At 44.6% G+C, this 15,767-nt stretch overlaps 1 protein-coding gene across 1 annotated transcript in view; it reads right to left on the bottom strand.

Annotated features, from left to right (window-relative positions):
- The window catches only part of LOC102793490 (uncharacterized), a 47,256-nt gene that overhangs the window by 577 nt on the left and 30,912 nt on the right, over positions 1-15,767 (bottom strand). Inside the window, exons 5-22 of the mRNA XM_087833070.1 lie at positions 9,063-15,568; positions 8,002-8,040; positions 7,809-7,927; positions 7,441-7,618; positions 7,189-7,328; positions 5,633-5,759; positions 5,301-5,336; positions 4,564-4,718; positions 4,227-4,353; positions 3,970-4,115; positions 2,898-3,024; positions 2,792-2,818; positions 2,593-2,705; positions 2,111-2,243; positions 1,891-2,030; positions 1,370-1,493; positions 945-1,103; positions 134-296 (exon numbers count right to left, since the gene is read on the bottom strand). Coding sequence (XP_087689196.1) covers positions 134-296; positions 945-1,103; positions 1,370-1,493; positions 1,891-2,030; positions 2,111-2,243; positions 2,593-2,705; positions 2,792-2,818; positions 2,898-3,024; positions 3,970-4,115; positions 4,227-4,353; positions 4,564-4,718; positions 5,301-5,336; positions 5,633-5,759; positions 7,189-7,328; positions 7,441-7,618; positions 7,809-7,927; positions 8,002-8,040; positions 9,063-15,568 — 8,559 coding nt within the window. The remainder of the gene's footprint in view (positions 1-133; positions 297-944; positions 1,104-1,369; positions 1,494-1,890; positions 2,031-2,110; positions 2,244-2,592; positions 2,706-2,791; positions 2,819-2,897; positions 3,025-3,969; positions 4,116-4,226; positions 4,354-4,563; positions 4,719-5,300; positions 5,337-5,632; positions 5,760-7,188; positions 7,329-7,440; positions 7,619-7,808; positions 7,928-8,001; positions 8,041-9,062; positions 15,569-15,767) is intronic.

Here is a 15,767-nt window from a genome sequence, read left to right as displayed (position 1 = left end):
CAGCTCGAGTTCAGTCATCACTTAATTTTCTTAAAAAATTAGTTATCACTTTTTAATCAGCTCAACTTAAAATGAACAGCAAAGAAAAAAAAAAGTAATGTGAACTGAAGGTGTAAAAATAGAGGTGTCTGACCTTTGACCTCCAGGATGAGGTCTGGTTTGAGGTTGCTGTGAACCACACCGTCTGGGCTGATGTTCCACAGCTGGCTATCTTTGCCTCGCTCGGGAGAAACGCAGATACGGCTGCCCGCCATCATCACGCTGCCCGAGGACTCCAGGAGACAGTCCTCAACCACCTGAGGACGCAGAGGAGGAAGTGATCAGCATTAACAAGGAAATCCTACTTTTAATCTACGAATGAGCTGAACTGCAGATGAGTTCATATTAAAAATGATTAAAATGAACTTGCTGAACACGCTCTACTCTCCCTCTGTAACATGAACCAGCAGGTGGGGTGGAGGAAAAAGGCTCGTTCAATAGGAGAGGCTGAGTTTTTACAAAGCGAGGAAGCAAAAAAGAGAAGAGCCAACAAGTGCAGAACAAAGAGACCCGAAAACATTTGAGACGCACCCTTAAACCCAAAGATTTATAAACAGAAGCAGAAGTAGGACGGATTATCAAACCATGTGCAGGTAAATACGAGAAATTCATAATTTAGCACTGAATTAAAAGCCCGAATCTAGCTGCACGTAGTGCTACCGTGGCTGTAGCTCAGGTGGTAGAGCAGGTCTCCTACTAATCTGCACGCCAAACATCCTTGGCATGCGGACTGGGCAGGATACTAACGCCAAGATACTCCGATTGGAGTCTGAATGTGTGTGAATGTTAGAAGCACTTACAGGGAATGAGCACGGAAAACGTGCTTGTGTGGATGAGGTTCAGAGTAAATAAGCTCATGTGAGAACCTGTGCAGCTGTCAGTTTCAGCAGTTTTCGCCGGCGTACCTTGCAGGTGAGATATCCGTCCCGATAGAGCCACACCTGCTCCTCTCCCCCCGACTCCTCCACGGCCTGCACTCTCATCAGCTTGATGTCATCCAGCGTTCCCGTCAGAGACATCATGCATCCCGTCTCCCTGTTCCTCAGGCGGAAGTACATCGGTTTCTGTGTTAGGAGCAACAAGTACAAAATACAGATGTTAGTCACAGCGGACGTCAGGAAGAGATTCACGAAGCATCAGTCTGGCATTCGATGCAAAGACACACATTTAACATTTCTACTGAAATAAAGTCGCTCTCCCTTAAAGAGGACCTGCTCTGCCTCTCCTGTTCCTGTGGCAGATGTTCATGTTAAACATGACCAAAGTCTCAAATAACACCAATCCAAAAACATCTCAGGTGCTGGCGTTAAATGGGCCAGTCAGGATTTACCTGCAGTAATGGGCGGAGGGATCCAATCCGCTGAAAGCCGCTACGCTGAAATAAATCAGCCTCTTGGGTTGGTTGGAGGATCAGCTGTCGACCTCTGTAGTTACTGCCCTCATACAGCACCCACCTGGAGACAGACGACATCGTTTTAGCTCATTGTCAGCTCCCTGCAGTGGCTGTATTGCTCCAGCTGGGGGCCCCGTCACACAGTTTTAAAGCAGGAAGTGATGACTTTACTCACAAAAGGCTGCTAATAAAATGCGTCCAATTATTTGGATGAAACAAAACATTCACTGGGCCGACTTATAATTCAAGTTCAGTACTTTGTGGTGAACTGCTGATTACTATTATAAGATAACAATATTTTCATTCACTGTTGCATAATTACGCTTCTATGACCAGGTGTGCAGACACACCTGAAAGGTCCGTTCTGAACCAGAACCTGCTGCATATAAAACCTTGGTGCTGATGGCAGGTGTCACATTTATAAACCAGAGGCTCAAACGTTCATCTCTGTCACTTACATTCCTCCGCCCACCACCAGGGAGCGTATGCGAGCGTCCAGGCCGGCCTGATGCAGGTTCACAGCTTCGTGTGTCAGCACCACCCTGCGACCTCTGCAGCCCACCTTCGTGAACAGGGCGATGGACGGCAGAGAGAACTCCTGGAGGTGGAGAGCAGAGGGTTGAGTTCACACAGAGCACCACAGAGGGCTGAAGACGTCCAGGGAGAACAAACACTCACATGTCCTGCAGTCCGGATGGACCGGAAGCTCGAGTCTGAGGACAGGAAGCCCATTGCCTCTGTGCTGGGGTACTCCCCCTCCTCCAGGATGTACATGTTCTCCGTGAACTGGGATCCCTCATATGCCACCCAGCTGACAACAAATATGCAGTATATTGAATGAAGCCATGAAAAATGTTACCTCGTGCTATGAATTTGGTACTTTTGCAGTTCTGTTTGCAGCATTTCTGACCCCTCATGACTTCATAAGTACAGACGATAACCACATGACAACAAGGCTGATAAAAACACCAAAATCAATTTTCCACCCACTCCAAGAGTCAATCTTTTTTTGTTTAACTCACTCTGAGCATTAAAATCTGAAGATAAGAGTTTAATTCCTGACGTAGAGGAACAGAAACAAACTATATGAGAACGTCTCACAGGAGCGTACTCTGAAAGGGACAAAGATTCCCTAAAACAGGCTTGTGGTGGTTGTTTACCTGCCAGCCAGCACCTTACAGGACCTGGGTGTGAAGCCTTCATCCAGAGCTGCCGCGCTGTCCTCCAGACACACCAGCCGTCCCTGGAAGTGCTCCTCAGAGTAGAGCTGGACCTGTAACACATCCAAACAGCCTCAGCGACCCAGCAGCACACACGAACAGAGACTCCTCATCATTTCTGCACACGAACGACCGATACCTTGAATTTCGTGGTTCCCATGCTGTCCTGCAGAACAAACAGAGCTGTCAGAGATGCACCTTTTATGACGTTAACGTGTGATTAACGGCTGCTGATGGTTTCTTACGTGGAAGACGGGCTGTATGGATGCGATCCTGAAGTCCTGAGCTCCCCAGTCCTCCGGGTTTGCGTACATGCCTTTCTCCAGGACGTAGAGTTCTCCGCTGAACCCCGGCTTCTCAAAGGCCACCCACCTGCAACGACAACCAGCTAAGAAATGAAACCACAGCCTCCATGTTTTCATCTGCATCCTGTAACCGTGAGAAGCACACGAGCCACGATTTACCCACTCATTACATGGATGAAGTTTAAGTTTAGGATACTTTTACAGGGATGTCTGCTGAAACTGGAAACCACCTAACTCCAAGGAAACCAAAACAAAAGCTATTGTTGCTCTAAAATCAAGGAAGTGCTTGCAAACAGCACATCTTTAGGTTTCTCTGAATAATGACTTGAGCTGCAGCTTTATCTGTATAAACAGGCCGAGTCTCGTCTCAGAGGCTGTAAAATGACAGGCGAGGCCGTCGCAGAGCTAACAGCAGAGAGTTGGGCAAACAAATCCAACCAGCTCTGAAAACCAACAAAGAAATCTTCCCTGTAAAAACTAACAGACTTGCTTTAGAGTTTTTTAGCCCTGTATCGCACGAGTTTTGAATATTTAATCAGCGCTGGCACATCTCAACGATCAGCTGGAGAGAAACTGTGGGAGTGGTTTGGGTGAACTGGCCCTTTAAGTGTTGGAAAAAGAGAAACCCACAGATATTCATTACTGATTATCAGCACATGACCACGCTACTTTTATCTGCAGTTCAATTTGATTCCATTTATTTATGCATCACTAAATCACAACCACAGTCACCTAAAGTGCTTTATACTGTAATCACGAACTCATGAACTCCTCTAACGCCCTCTGACAGTAACTAAATTCTGTTTTTGTAAAGCTCCGCCCCCAGGAAGCTTCCTTTCATCAATTCCATGAATGGATTCGTTTCACAGGCTCGTCCATAATTCATCCTCTGAGGCTGCAGGCGTGTATGTTTGCGTGCGCTGTGATAAAACACTGTAACGTGAGAAGCACACGCCCGAAACATGAGTTTGAGCTTTGTGTTCATTTCTTTCTTCTTGTGTGTCTGACTTACACTCCACCGGTGACGTCGACAGACTGGGTCTTTGCACCGTGGCCGGTCTCCTCCAGGTTGACGACGGGTCCCAGCAGGTTGCTGCTGAGGCTCCGCTCACCGAAGTCCTGCTCGCTGAACAGCTTAACGTGCGGGGACAGGAAGTCCTGACGAAGAAGGCGACACAGACGAAAAGTTTAAAAAAGAGAAATCGCTGCATCAGATGGAAACGCGCTCCAACCAGGAGCCTGCGGGTGAGCGTCTCAGGTGATACGTACTGCGATTACAGGCCGAAGTGACTGCAGCCCGTCCTCAGATCCCCCCCAGTGGCTGCAGTGAGGGTACTCCCCCTCCTCCAGGATGTACTGCTGGCCTTCAAAGTCTGCCTCCTGGTAGCCCACCCAGCTTCAACGTTGATACAAAGACACATTACAGACCTGAGGGCATTTTTCCAACTGATATTTGTAGCAGTAAAGCCTTTTAAAGATCCCTGTTTTGCACTGTGCAGCTTTTCCATGTGTTCGATGTGCAACACGACTGTAACCTAACAAACTGAGCCAGCTTCTATGAATGTGACATTTAGGATTTGGAATGATGATGATGATAAATACTCACAGGCCGCCGAGGACCTTCAGAGACCCGACTGCACACAGCGTCTTCTTGTTCACAGCAGGTTCGTCGGATTCGTCGTCCGGCTCTTGTACGTTGTAGATGTCGCTGTGAACCTCTAAACACTCGCCGTCAAAGTTGGGCTTCTCGTACAGTAAGGCCTGCACGACAGACACACAAGCAGGAGTTTTTACCCACTCCTGCCTAAAGGTACAATCCCATTCATTCCACAGATTAGTAGAGTAACATATTTCACATCCGTCAGTGGAAACAGACTAAAGTTCAGGCTGTAGGCTTGGAGCTGTCAGCGTACAAGGAGCCGATGGGGGAAAATGCCCGAGCATGCTCGTTACAGGAGGTCTTTCTTTGGCCTGTTCCTAAAGGTATCGCTACTCAACTCGTAGGAAAAGAAAGAAATTTTGGGGAAACATGATGTGAAGACATCATTGGACTATTTTTTGGTGTTTTTTCATATTCACATTCTCCTTCAACCAACAGCTTCACAGGAATTCAGCCTCATCTCAACCACAGTGAGATCTGTAACAGCAAATTCATCCTCTTTCCTTTGAATTGTTCCCCAGGCCACTGAATCTGAGCCAAGTCATCAAACATAATGAATCGTGTCAGGCAAACATGTCTGGACTGAACTAAGCTCATCACTTTAGATAAGACTGAGATTCTCAGGAAACACAGCTGATGTGTGCAGCAGGTATTTACAGATGTGACGTAGAACAAGAACAAACCTTGACTTCATTGGGACGCTCCACTTTTATCGGCCCCTGTAATAAAGACACTCTATCAGACTCAGGTAACTTGAAGAATTACAGTAAAGTGCAAACGTTCACAGGTCAGCCACAACATTAGAACCACCTGTGCTGACTGAGATTAAACTTTGTTCGATGACTAAAAGAAACACAGCGATGCTAACAGATGATTTTCTGACCTTTTAGGTTTGAAATCAAGTTTGCTTCCTGATGTATCCGACCCTGACACACTCTGTAATAAACTTCACTGGTTTTAATGTTGTGGCTGATCAGACTGCATAGCGTCATATTGTGTATTTCCTGTACTGTACCATTCGGAGGGGTCGGAGCGAGCCTACGAAGGGCTCAGGGAAGCCCCAGGCCTCCGGGCAGGGATACTCTCCCACCTCCAGCATGCCCATGAACCCTCCAAACCCTGGATCGATGTACACCAGCCAGCTGCAGACAGACACGAGACGGGGAGGAAAGCTGAGCAGGATTTCAACATTTAAGGGTTACTTTCCTAAAAGAAAACGTTAATCTTTGACACAATGGAGGGAATAATGAGCACTCTCACTACTCCCTCCACCCATCAGGAATCTGCTGCAGTTAACTGGGACAACCACAAGCTCCGGCCTGCTGCCTGCATTCCTTCACACAAAGAACTCGGATGGATGATTTCCCATCAAACTTTATTTTTCTGTGCTCTTGAACCTCCACAGCGTTCCTGCTCCGGTTCAGACATCATAACTAATAACTAGGGGTGCAACGATACACAATATTCACGGTTCAATACTTTGGTGTCACGGTTCGATATTTTTTCGATACAAAAAAAATGTTCATGCTTTTTTAATTTGTCATTTATTAAAATTATAAATATATATTTTAACACATAAGTACAGTTTTTAAATTTAATGTTGCTGAAACAACAAAGTAATAAAATAATAAATCTATCTGATGGAGAAATCACTCATCTTTGGAAAAGAGTTTATTACAGAGAAATGTCTCTTTCCAAAATAAAAGCTATACTATACGCTTTTTCTGGGCTATATTCTCGGCAGCATATTAAACATATCAGGTCCCCATAAGGAGAATCATGTGCTAACGGCTGTCTAAATGACTCGGGTAAAGTTTGTAGCATGCGTGCTTGTTGTTTTTGTCTGCTTCCACTTGTCTTTGCACGAGGATGATGTCGGAGTAAATGTGCAGTCATATTCGTTGTGTTCCCACTAGTGCTGTCAGCGTTAATCTGAAATGATGTTAACGCCACAACACGGCAAATCTCCGTTAACGAGCTACCGCGGATCGCCCCGTGCGTGGGGCTGGCCAGCGTCAACACGTTAACAAGCTAACTGCGCTAACGCACTAGTTCCCAACAATGTAATTGAGCATTGCGTGGCACATCCGACATACTGTTTTACTTTAGTCCATGACACGCTTACCTTCAGGGTCATACGTCACATGAAGACCAAAATAGTTCCAAACGCCAGATCTGAATGAGGGTGGGGGAGGTTCAATTTGCCATGTTGCAACGAGCTTAGCTTCTGTCTTGCTAGCTTGTCCTGCGCTCAGTGAATCTGCGTTCGACTACTCCGCCTAGGCTGCACTATCGAGCGCAGATCCACTGAGCTCACAACACAGACAGCATCGTCAGAAGAAAAGTTGATCAAATAAATTAAAAATGTTGTATTGTTCATACATATGTGTACCGAACCGAAAGCACTGTATCGAACGGTTTAATATCTATAAGAGTATTGTTGCACCCCTACTAATAACATAAACAAATTAAAACATATTCTTTTTCTGGCATTTAATCTCAGATTTGTAATGAGCCTGTACCACCAACAACAGCAAATTCCCAGTTAAGGACATTTAAGTCTCCACTTACACTCCAGAATGGACCTTAATGGAGCCGGTGGTCTGTGGGATGCCATAGGAGCTGACCTCTACGGTGTCGTCAAAGTAGGACGCCATCCTGCCCATGCCGTTCACCTCTGAGAACAGGTCAATCTGGGGCATGCTGTAGTCCTATGAAACACAAAAATAACACTGTGTGAGAGCTTTCACAGTTCCTTTCTTTATTTACAATAAGCCTGGAAAACTGAGCTTTTTGAATCAGGTTAAATGAAACCCAACTCACCCTCACTGCCAGTCGAATGGAGCCGATGACCACAGGCGCTGTGGGAATAGGTTCACCTATCTCATCTAGCGTTGCAGGACTTTCCTCCTCTGCCCAGACATTCACGATGCCATCTGTAGGACCTTCTTCCAGAGCGATGATACGGCCCTGGAAACCAGGCTTCTCATACAGGACCCAGCTAAAGAGACACAATCACGTAACTCTACACTTTTCACAGAACAAGCACCAAAGATTTCAGAGGACAGTTCAGTCACATCACCTGGATAAGTTAAAATGCGCTGCTACGTTACCATGGTAAAGTTTGTTTGACATTAACTATGTCCACGTGTGATCATCACACTGAAGCGTGGATGCATGCTAACGCGTACCATCCTCTGATGACTCTGACTGATATGATGGGGGACAGCTTCATGGTGGTGGCATCTTCTACATCAGAGTACAGCTCAAAGGCCTCTCCTCCAAACTGAGCATGCTCGTGTATGATGATCTAGATCAAGACAGACATGTCACTGGAATCCATCATTAGAAATTCAATCTATGTTTAGATATACACTGCAGTACCTTTCCAGGCCTTTTGTGGAACCCTCTTACTGCAGGAATCTGCAAGAAGAGTTGGAAAAGATTTAGGTTACGAACTTAAAGCTGGATTTTAAATATTACTTTGAGTGGTCGTCTGAACTGAGTGCGTCCGGATGGCCCTGGCCATGTGAGTCGAATGCTTTTTTATTCTAGAACCGTTTTGTCTGTGTGACCTCAGTAAACACGTTGCTGACTGCTCTAGTTTTTAGTTTTAAGGCAGTCGTTGGTTTCCACGTCAGGTTTGGGACGGTAGCGTGGCTCACCCTGGAGTAACCTGCTGTCAGTTACCTGAGTGCTCACACAGCAACTGTAAGTATTCATTCATTACTTTTAGTGAAGTCCCATTCATTTAACAGTTACAGTTACAATAATACTTTTACCCAAGTAAAAATCTAGTTTAGGTTTTATTTTAGACTTGCTAACAGGAGCAGTGCATGCTAAGAGACGTCAACAGAAATAAAAGATGTAAACGTGCTACATTTTTAGCAAGATTAGTATTTAACATCCACAGACGGGCACATGAGAGTATGCAATATTAAAGACACAGAGTGTAAAGTGCAGTCTGTTAAAGTTACTGTTAGTTTGGTATTTTAATCATCTGTGCAGTAAATGTTTTTGCCTCATTTTGTTCTACCTTAAAGTCAACAGCAAACATTAATTTGTTTTGATCAGTTTCCAGTGCTCCTGCCTCCTTTCATGCCCGCGGCAGAGAAACAAACAGTGTGATTATTTGAAGACATTTATTTTTATAGGTCTACTTTATTTGCCTGTAGATGCAAATACTTCATCTCAGCCTGGAAGACGAGCCGATCTTGGAAGAACACATTGAGGACACGTTCGTCTTTCCTGTCCTTACTTGTAAATGATTCACAGTTTGGTTGCAACAGCATCACATAACAGTGTGAAGGTGGGGCGTGTGTGGCCATGGATATAAACTAGGAACTTAGGAGTGCTTTGCAGATTTTCTTAGCCGATTAAAACCCATTCAGGCTTTGAGAATCCTTCCTGCTAACAGGCAAAGATATTTAAAGTCTCGTGCCTACCTTTGGCTTTGAAGTCGTCTTTTGAAATCCATTTGAAGGGCGCTGCTGGATGGAGTTGGTGATTGGAGGAAGTTCTTCAGGGCTCTTCAGGTTCAGATCCACTTGAGATAGACCTGCTATCAGGTCCTGGTCCATAGCGATGCTCTCCTTTGTATTCTGGTTAGTTTGAATTGTCTGCGCTGTGGAGGTCTGTGTTTCTTTTTTGTTCTTCTTCAGTAATTTCTCTAAATGTTCAGGCAGCTTTATGTCAGAGAACGAGGGCAGCACAAGAGGAGGAGGAGAGGAGGAGCTAAAGACTGACTCACTAACTCTTCCTGTACCACCTCCTGTGACCGGGCTTTGATCTACGCCCGTCCCACTCATGTGTGTGGCCTCAGGCTTTGATGAATCAGCAGCTTCCACGTTTCTGAGTGAGGGCATGCCCTGCTGCTGGTCAGAGGAAGGTGTGCTATTTGAGGCAGAGGAAACTTCCTCTGAACTCTTCCTGGTGGTACGAGTGGTCAGTAAGCTGGAGAGGATGGAAATCTTATTAAGCCTTGACGTAAGCTTCACGGGCTCTTCATTGTCTTGCCCCTCTTTTCCTGCTTCAGCTTTGGCCCCCTCCTGGAGTGCAGATTTACCTTCAACCTCATCAAGTGTTGCTTGCTGTTCAGGAGTGGGTGTGGCATTTTTTTCCAGAGTTTGCTCATTCCTTTGATTTCCCTTTTGTTTAAGAATTGTCATAGGTAAAAGGTCAATAAAGGTTCGTCCATTTTTCCTTAAGCCGAACTGGAATTCCTCAGGATCGAACGTTTTCTCGAAGCGGTCCTCCTTAATGGCCGGCAAGACAAAATGTGGAGTTTGAGACTTTTTATGAACATGCTTCTTTGGAGGCAGTGCGAAAGGCATCCCACCTTCCTTAATGTTCCTGATAAAATCATCGGGATCAAGAGGGTCATCCACACTAGCGGACGTGTTAAATCTTCTTTTGTGGACCCTTCTCTTCTTCTGATGAGATTCCACATCTAACCAGTTGGAAGGAAAGTCTGCATTTGATTGCAGACTTGGGGATGAAGTGGATGATTTCTCTGCAGTCTGTAGTCCTTTTTTGAAAGCACTACCTAGAACATCTGTTTCTCTTTTTTCTTTTGTGTCTTTGTCCTTCAGGAACACCTCGTCGAAACCAACAGTGGGCGATTCTTTCTTGGCATTCATCTTTGAAGCCTTTAGTTTCTCATCCACTCCAACAACCTCTTTGATGAGGTTTTTCTGTTCCTGTTTGCCAGCTGCTTTTCCAGCCATGGAAACACTTGATGTTACAGTTAATTCAGCATCTTTAGTTGTTTTCTTCAGATCCTTTGTTGCTACAGCCTTTGATTTCGGTTCTTTGTTAGTACCTGGAGCTGTGTGAGGTTCAGTAATTGTCTCTGGTTTCTTTATTTGCACAACTTTGACAGGTGTGCTCTTCTGGTCCTTTTGACTGCTAATGTCATTGTTAGCCTTTTCATTTTCCAAACTCTCTGCTGATGAGATCTTGGAGTCAGGACTCCCTTTATTTTCCACAGAAGCCTGAGTTTTGCTTTCCATGTCATCTGTAGATTCTGTCTTTGCAGTCTCTGGTCCCTGTTGTAGACCAGCTTGTGGACATTTGGATTCTGTTGACTTATTCAGTTCTGGTTTTGTCATGTCTGCATTCTGCTTGTCGCCAACTTTAGTTGCCACCTCACTCACCAGACTCTCTGCTAATGAATCTTTGGTTTCAGGAGCCTGGACCTGCTGTTTGCTAACATCATTATCAGCATTTGCAGTTGTCGCAACTTTGACTTCAGTTTTTTCATTGGCACCTTCAGAGCCACCTGAGGTCAGTTCTTGGGTTGCGTCTGTATTTTGGATCTCTGTTGTCTTAACCTGAACTTGTGCTCTGACTGTCTCTGGTTTCTGTTCAGATTCATGAAGTTTAGATTCAGTCAGTTCTTTTTGGTCTTGGACTTCAGCCTTTACAGGTTTCAAGTCCTGTTGGATTCCAGCATCACTATGAGTCTGCAAAGCCGCCGTCTTATTTACTGAGCTTTCTGCAAATGAATTCTTTTCAGCTCCATCAGCATCCTTTAGACCTCTATTTTGGCTTTCTGCTGCCTCCTGCAGAGATTCTGCTTTTAGAACAAATGTTGGACTTGTGGATTCTGCCGATTTGTCACCCTCTTCTTTTGTTATGTTAACGGTTACAGGAGCCTGGATCTGCTGGTTGCTAACATCATTATTAGCATTTGCAGTTGATGCAACTTTGACTTCAGTCTTTTCATTGGCACCTTCAGCACTAGAGCCACCTGAGGTCAGTTCTTGGGTTGCATCTGTATTTTGGATCTCTGTCTTCTGCTGACTTTCAGCTCTGACCGTCTCTGGTTTCTGTTTAACTTTATGATCTTGAATTTCAGATGTGGTCGAGCTCGCTTCCTCTACGGGCTTCAAATCCTGTTGGATTCCAGCATCTGCTGATGAATCCTTGGTGTCACCTTTCTCTTCAGCTCCATCAGCATCCTTTAGGTCTTGATTTTGGCTTTCTGCTGCTTCCTGCAGAGATTCTGCTTTTAGAGCAGATGTTGGACTTGTGGATTCTGCTGATTTGTCACTCTCTTGTTTTGTTATGTTCCCATCTTGGTTGCTAACAGTTAGAGGAGCCTGGACCTGCTGGTTGCTAACATCATTATCAGCATTTGCAGTTGATGCAACTTTGACTTTGGTTTTTTCATTGGCACCTTCAGAGCCACCTGAGGTCAGTTCTTGGGTTGCGTCTGTATTTTGGATCTCTGTTGTCTTAACCTGAACTTGTGCTCTGACTGTCTCTGGTTTCTGTTCAGATTCATGAAGTTTAGATTCAGTCAGTTCTTTTTGGTCTTGGACTTCAGCCTTTACAGGTTTCAAGTCCTGTTGGATTCCAGCATCACTATGAGTCTGCAAAGCCGCCGTCTTATTTACTGAGCTTTCTGCAAATGAATTCTTTTCAGCTCCATCAGCATCCTTTAGGCCTCTTTTTTGGCTTTCTGCTGCCTCCTGCAGAGATTCTGCTTTTAGAGCAGATGCTTGACTTGTGGATTCTGCTGATTTGTCACCCTCTTGTTTTGTTATGTTAACGGTTACAGGAGCCTGGATCTGCTGGTTGCTAACATCATTATTAGCATTTGGAATTGATGCAACTTTGACTTCAGTCTTTTCATTGGCACCTTCAGCACTAGAGCCACCCGAGGTCAGTTCTTGGGTTGCATCTGTATTTTGGATCTCTGTCTTCTGCTGACTTTCAGCTCTGACTGTCTCTGGTTTCTGTTTAACTTTATGATCTTGAATTTCAGATGTGGTTGAGCTCGCTTCCTCTACAGGCTTCAAATCCTGTTGGATTCCAGCATCACTGTGAGTCTGCAAAGTTTCTTTCTCACTCACGAGGCTCTCTGCTGATGAATCCTTGGTGTCACCTTTCTCTTCAGCTCCATCAGCATCCTTTAGGTCTTGATTTTGACTTTCTGCTGCCTCCTGCAGAGATTCTGCTTTTAGAGCAGATGTTGGACTTGTGGATTCTGCTGATTTGTCCCTCTCTTGTTTTGTTATGCTCCCATCTTGATTGTTAACGGTTACAGGAGCCTGGATCTGCTGGTTGCTAACATCATTATTAGCATTTGCAGTTGATGCAACTTTGACTTCAGTTTTTTCATTGGCACCTTCAGAGCCACCTGAGGTCAGTTCTTGGGTTGCGTCTGTATTTTGGATCTCTGTTGTCTTAACCTGAACTTCTGCTCTGACCGTCTCTGGTTTCTGTTCAGATTCATGTAGTTTAGATTCGGCCAGTTCCTCTTTGTTGTCAACTTCAACCTTTACAGACTTCAGGTCCTGTTGGATTCCAGCATCGCTGTTAGTACCCAAAGTTCTTGGCTTGTTCACCAAGCTTTCTGCTGATGAATCCTTGGTCTCATTCTTGTCTTTAGGTTCCACACAGACAACCTCTAGGTCTTGAATCTGGATTTCTGCCTGCACGACAGACTCTGGTTGTACTATTCCCACTCGCTTTTTCAGACCAGATTTGTTACCATCCTTGTTTTCTGTCTTTTCTTTGGTTTTTGAACCTGTTGATTGGTTCATATCTGGTTTGGGAATATTTCCATCTTGGTCAGTCTGTTGTTTGCTAACACTATTAGCATTCATATCTCCCATCTCCTTTTTCAGGCTTTCTACCGATGAATCACTGACTTCTGTCTTTTCTCTGGTACCTTCTGTACTAGTGTTTACTGAGATCAGTTCTTGAACTTTCACCTTTTCTTGGCTCTCCACTGTCTTCTCTTGAACTGATTTTTCTTGGGCTGGTTTTGTTATACTTTTACCTCGAAGTTCAACTTCATTATCTGCAGTCACTGCATCATTCCCCAGACTGTCCACTGACAGGTCACTGGTTTTGGTTTTTTCTTTGGTATCTTCAGTACTTAGAGAGGTCTGGTCTTGAATAACATCCATATTCTGGCTCTTCAGCATCTTCTCCTGACCTCCAGTTTTTACCATTTCTGGTTTCTGGTCTAATTTACCATCTGGATCTTTGACTGGTTTTGTTATGTCCTTATCCAGGTCTCCAACAATTATGGACTTTTGGTCTTCCTGGATGTTAGATTTAATGTCAGCATTCACAGCTTCAGTCGCACTCACCAAGCTACGCATTGACAAATCCTCTGTAGCTTCAGTGCTGGCACCTTTTACTTCTTTAGTTGTATCTGATTTTAAAATATGTTTTTCTGATGTCTTCTTTGAGGCTTTCACCTCTGCAAGGTCCTGATTTAGATTAGCCTTTGTTGTAATGTCCTCACCTCGGTCTTTAGCAGCGGCCGCCTTCTTGTTTTCTTGAGTCACGTTCAATAAAGTCTTCTTTTCTTTATCAGCTTCAGCATCGAACGTGTTTTTGTCTTTTAGTTCTGGAGTTCGTTTTCCTTTTACATCTCTGTCACGTTTGTCGTCCAGACTTGTGTCTTCACCTCCGACTTCCTCATCTTTGGTCAGAAGCAGTTTGGATTCATTTTTCACTTCTGATGCTTTTGTTTTCTCACCGCTGCTCTCTGTGTTTTCTTTCAAAGGCATCTCAGGCTGCTGTTTTGTAGTTTCATGGAGTATTGCGTGCTCCTCCCTCGTTTGTTCGTTCAGAGCGTTTGTAGCCCCTGTCTGTGTTTCTTCCTTGGATTCAGCTGATAAACCTCTGTCCTCTGATGACAGATGTGCTGATTTCTCTGAATTTCTAATGGCTCTTTCTGTGGTTCTGCCCTTGAGCGCCTCTTTGCAACTATTCTGTGACTCGGTGCTTTCCACTGCTGTGTCACTGAGTGTTTCATTTGGTTTTGAGCCTTTCCCTTCAGATCCTCCTGCGAGTAAAAGAGCCTCTTTGTGCAACTGATTTTCAACATTCTTGGACAATTCACCAACAGTCACAGCCTCTGTTTGAATGCCCAACCTCTCTGCTGGTTTCCTGCCACCCTCCTCTTTGCTTTTCTCCTCTACTTCAACATCTTTTGCTAAGGCCCTGTTTAATGTCAGGGACGTGTCCCTATCGTTTGTTAATTGATCCTCCCTTGATAAATCCTTTCGCTGCTCTGTACTGGCTGGTTTAGACTGATCCGAGTCATCCTTTGACATCAGTTTAGCAGGAAAACTGCTGCTGTTTATCTTTTGCTTGGAAGTGAATGCATTTATTTTATTAGCAGGGATACGTCCACGTATCTCCCTTTGAACGCTGTCACCCTCAGCGGGTTTGCTTGGCATGTCAGCTTCATCTTCAGGAGCTTGTTTTGTGTCGTGAGTTCGTGGTGCCGTGTTTTTATTCACGTTTCCTGTTAGCTTCAGTGTTTTCAGTGACGGGGATTTCGGTTCTCGTGTTGTGTTTTTATTTTGAATAACAGACGCGTTTTCTGCTCGACTTCCATCAGTAACTTGAGACGGAATTTCTTTGTCGATCTCGCAGCTCGACTGCACCTCGGCTCCTGTGTCCGGAGCACTTCCTGTAATAACTGCGTCGCTGTTTTGCAACTGCTGGATGTTTGAAATGTCTTCAGTTGCTGTACTGGTTCCAGTGTCTTTTTCTTTCACTTTGGTTTCATCGGTGTGTTTTATAATACATTCCTCTCCCTCCGACTTGAATTTAAATATGTCTTTACTGTCACGCTCATTCACCGTGACGCTTTCAGGTGCTTTTACATCCGTCTCTGTCGATGTGTTGTGATTTGAGTCCTCAGAATTCCCACTTTGGGAACGTTGTCTGGGTTTTAGTTTATTGGAGCTTCTCTGGCCTCTTGTGGGAAGTTTGCTCACAGACGACGAAGTCTCAGGTGAATCTTTTGCAGCCATTTTTTGGTGCTGTTTGATGTTTTCGTTCCATTTAAAGATTCTTGATGAGACGGTTTTCTCTTTGGTGGGAGGTGGAGAGATGCTGGAGGTCGGAGTATCGCTCTCACCATGGATTCTTTTAGAAAAGGTTTTGGGTGGTTTCACTGGTGGGACACTTCCTGCTGGGAAAAACAAAAAACACAGACAAACAGGAAATTATGGATCTTATGATGGAGCAGAGACACCGCCAAAATAAAAAATAAACAGGTTAAAAGATTAGGAGTAAATACCAGTAACTGTATCAGAGCTTTACGGTGATATTTTTAACACAAAAATAACTTTGGGACAGGATAATGGAAAACTGTGTGTAATACATGCATG

The sequence above is a fragment of the Neolamprologus brichardi genome, chromosome 19 (genome assembly GCF_056152115.1).
Source record: "Neolamprologus brichardi isolate AB-2024 chromosome 19, ASM5615211v1, whole genome shotgun sequence".
Lineage (NCBI taxonomy): Eukaryota > Metazoa > Chordata > Actinopteri > Cichliformes > Cichlidae > Neolamprologus > Neolamprologus brichardi.
The sequence above is the reverse complement of the archived record's forward strand: the minus strand, read 5'-3'. Positions and strand labels throughout refer to the sequence as shown.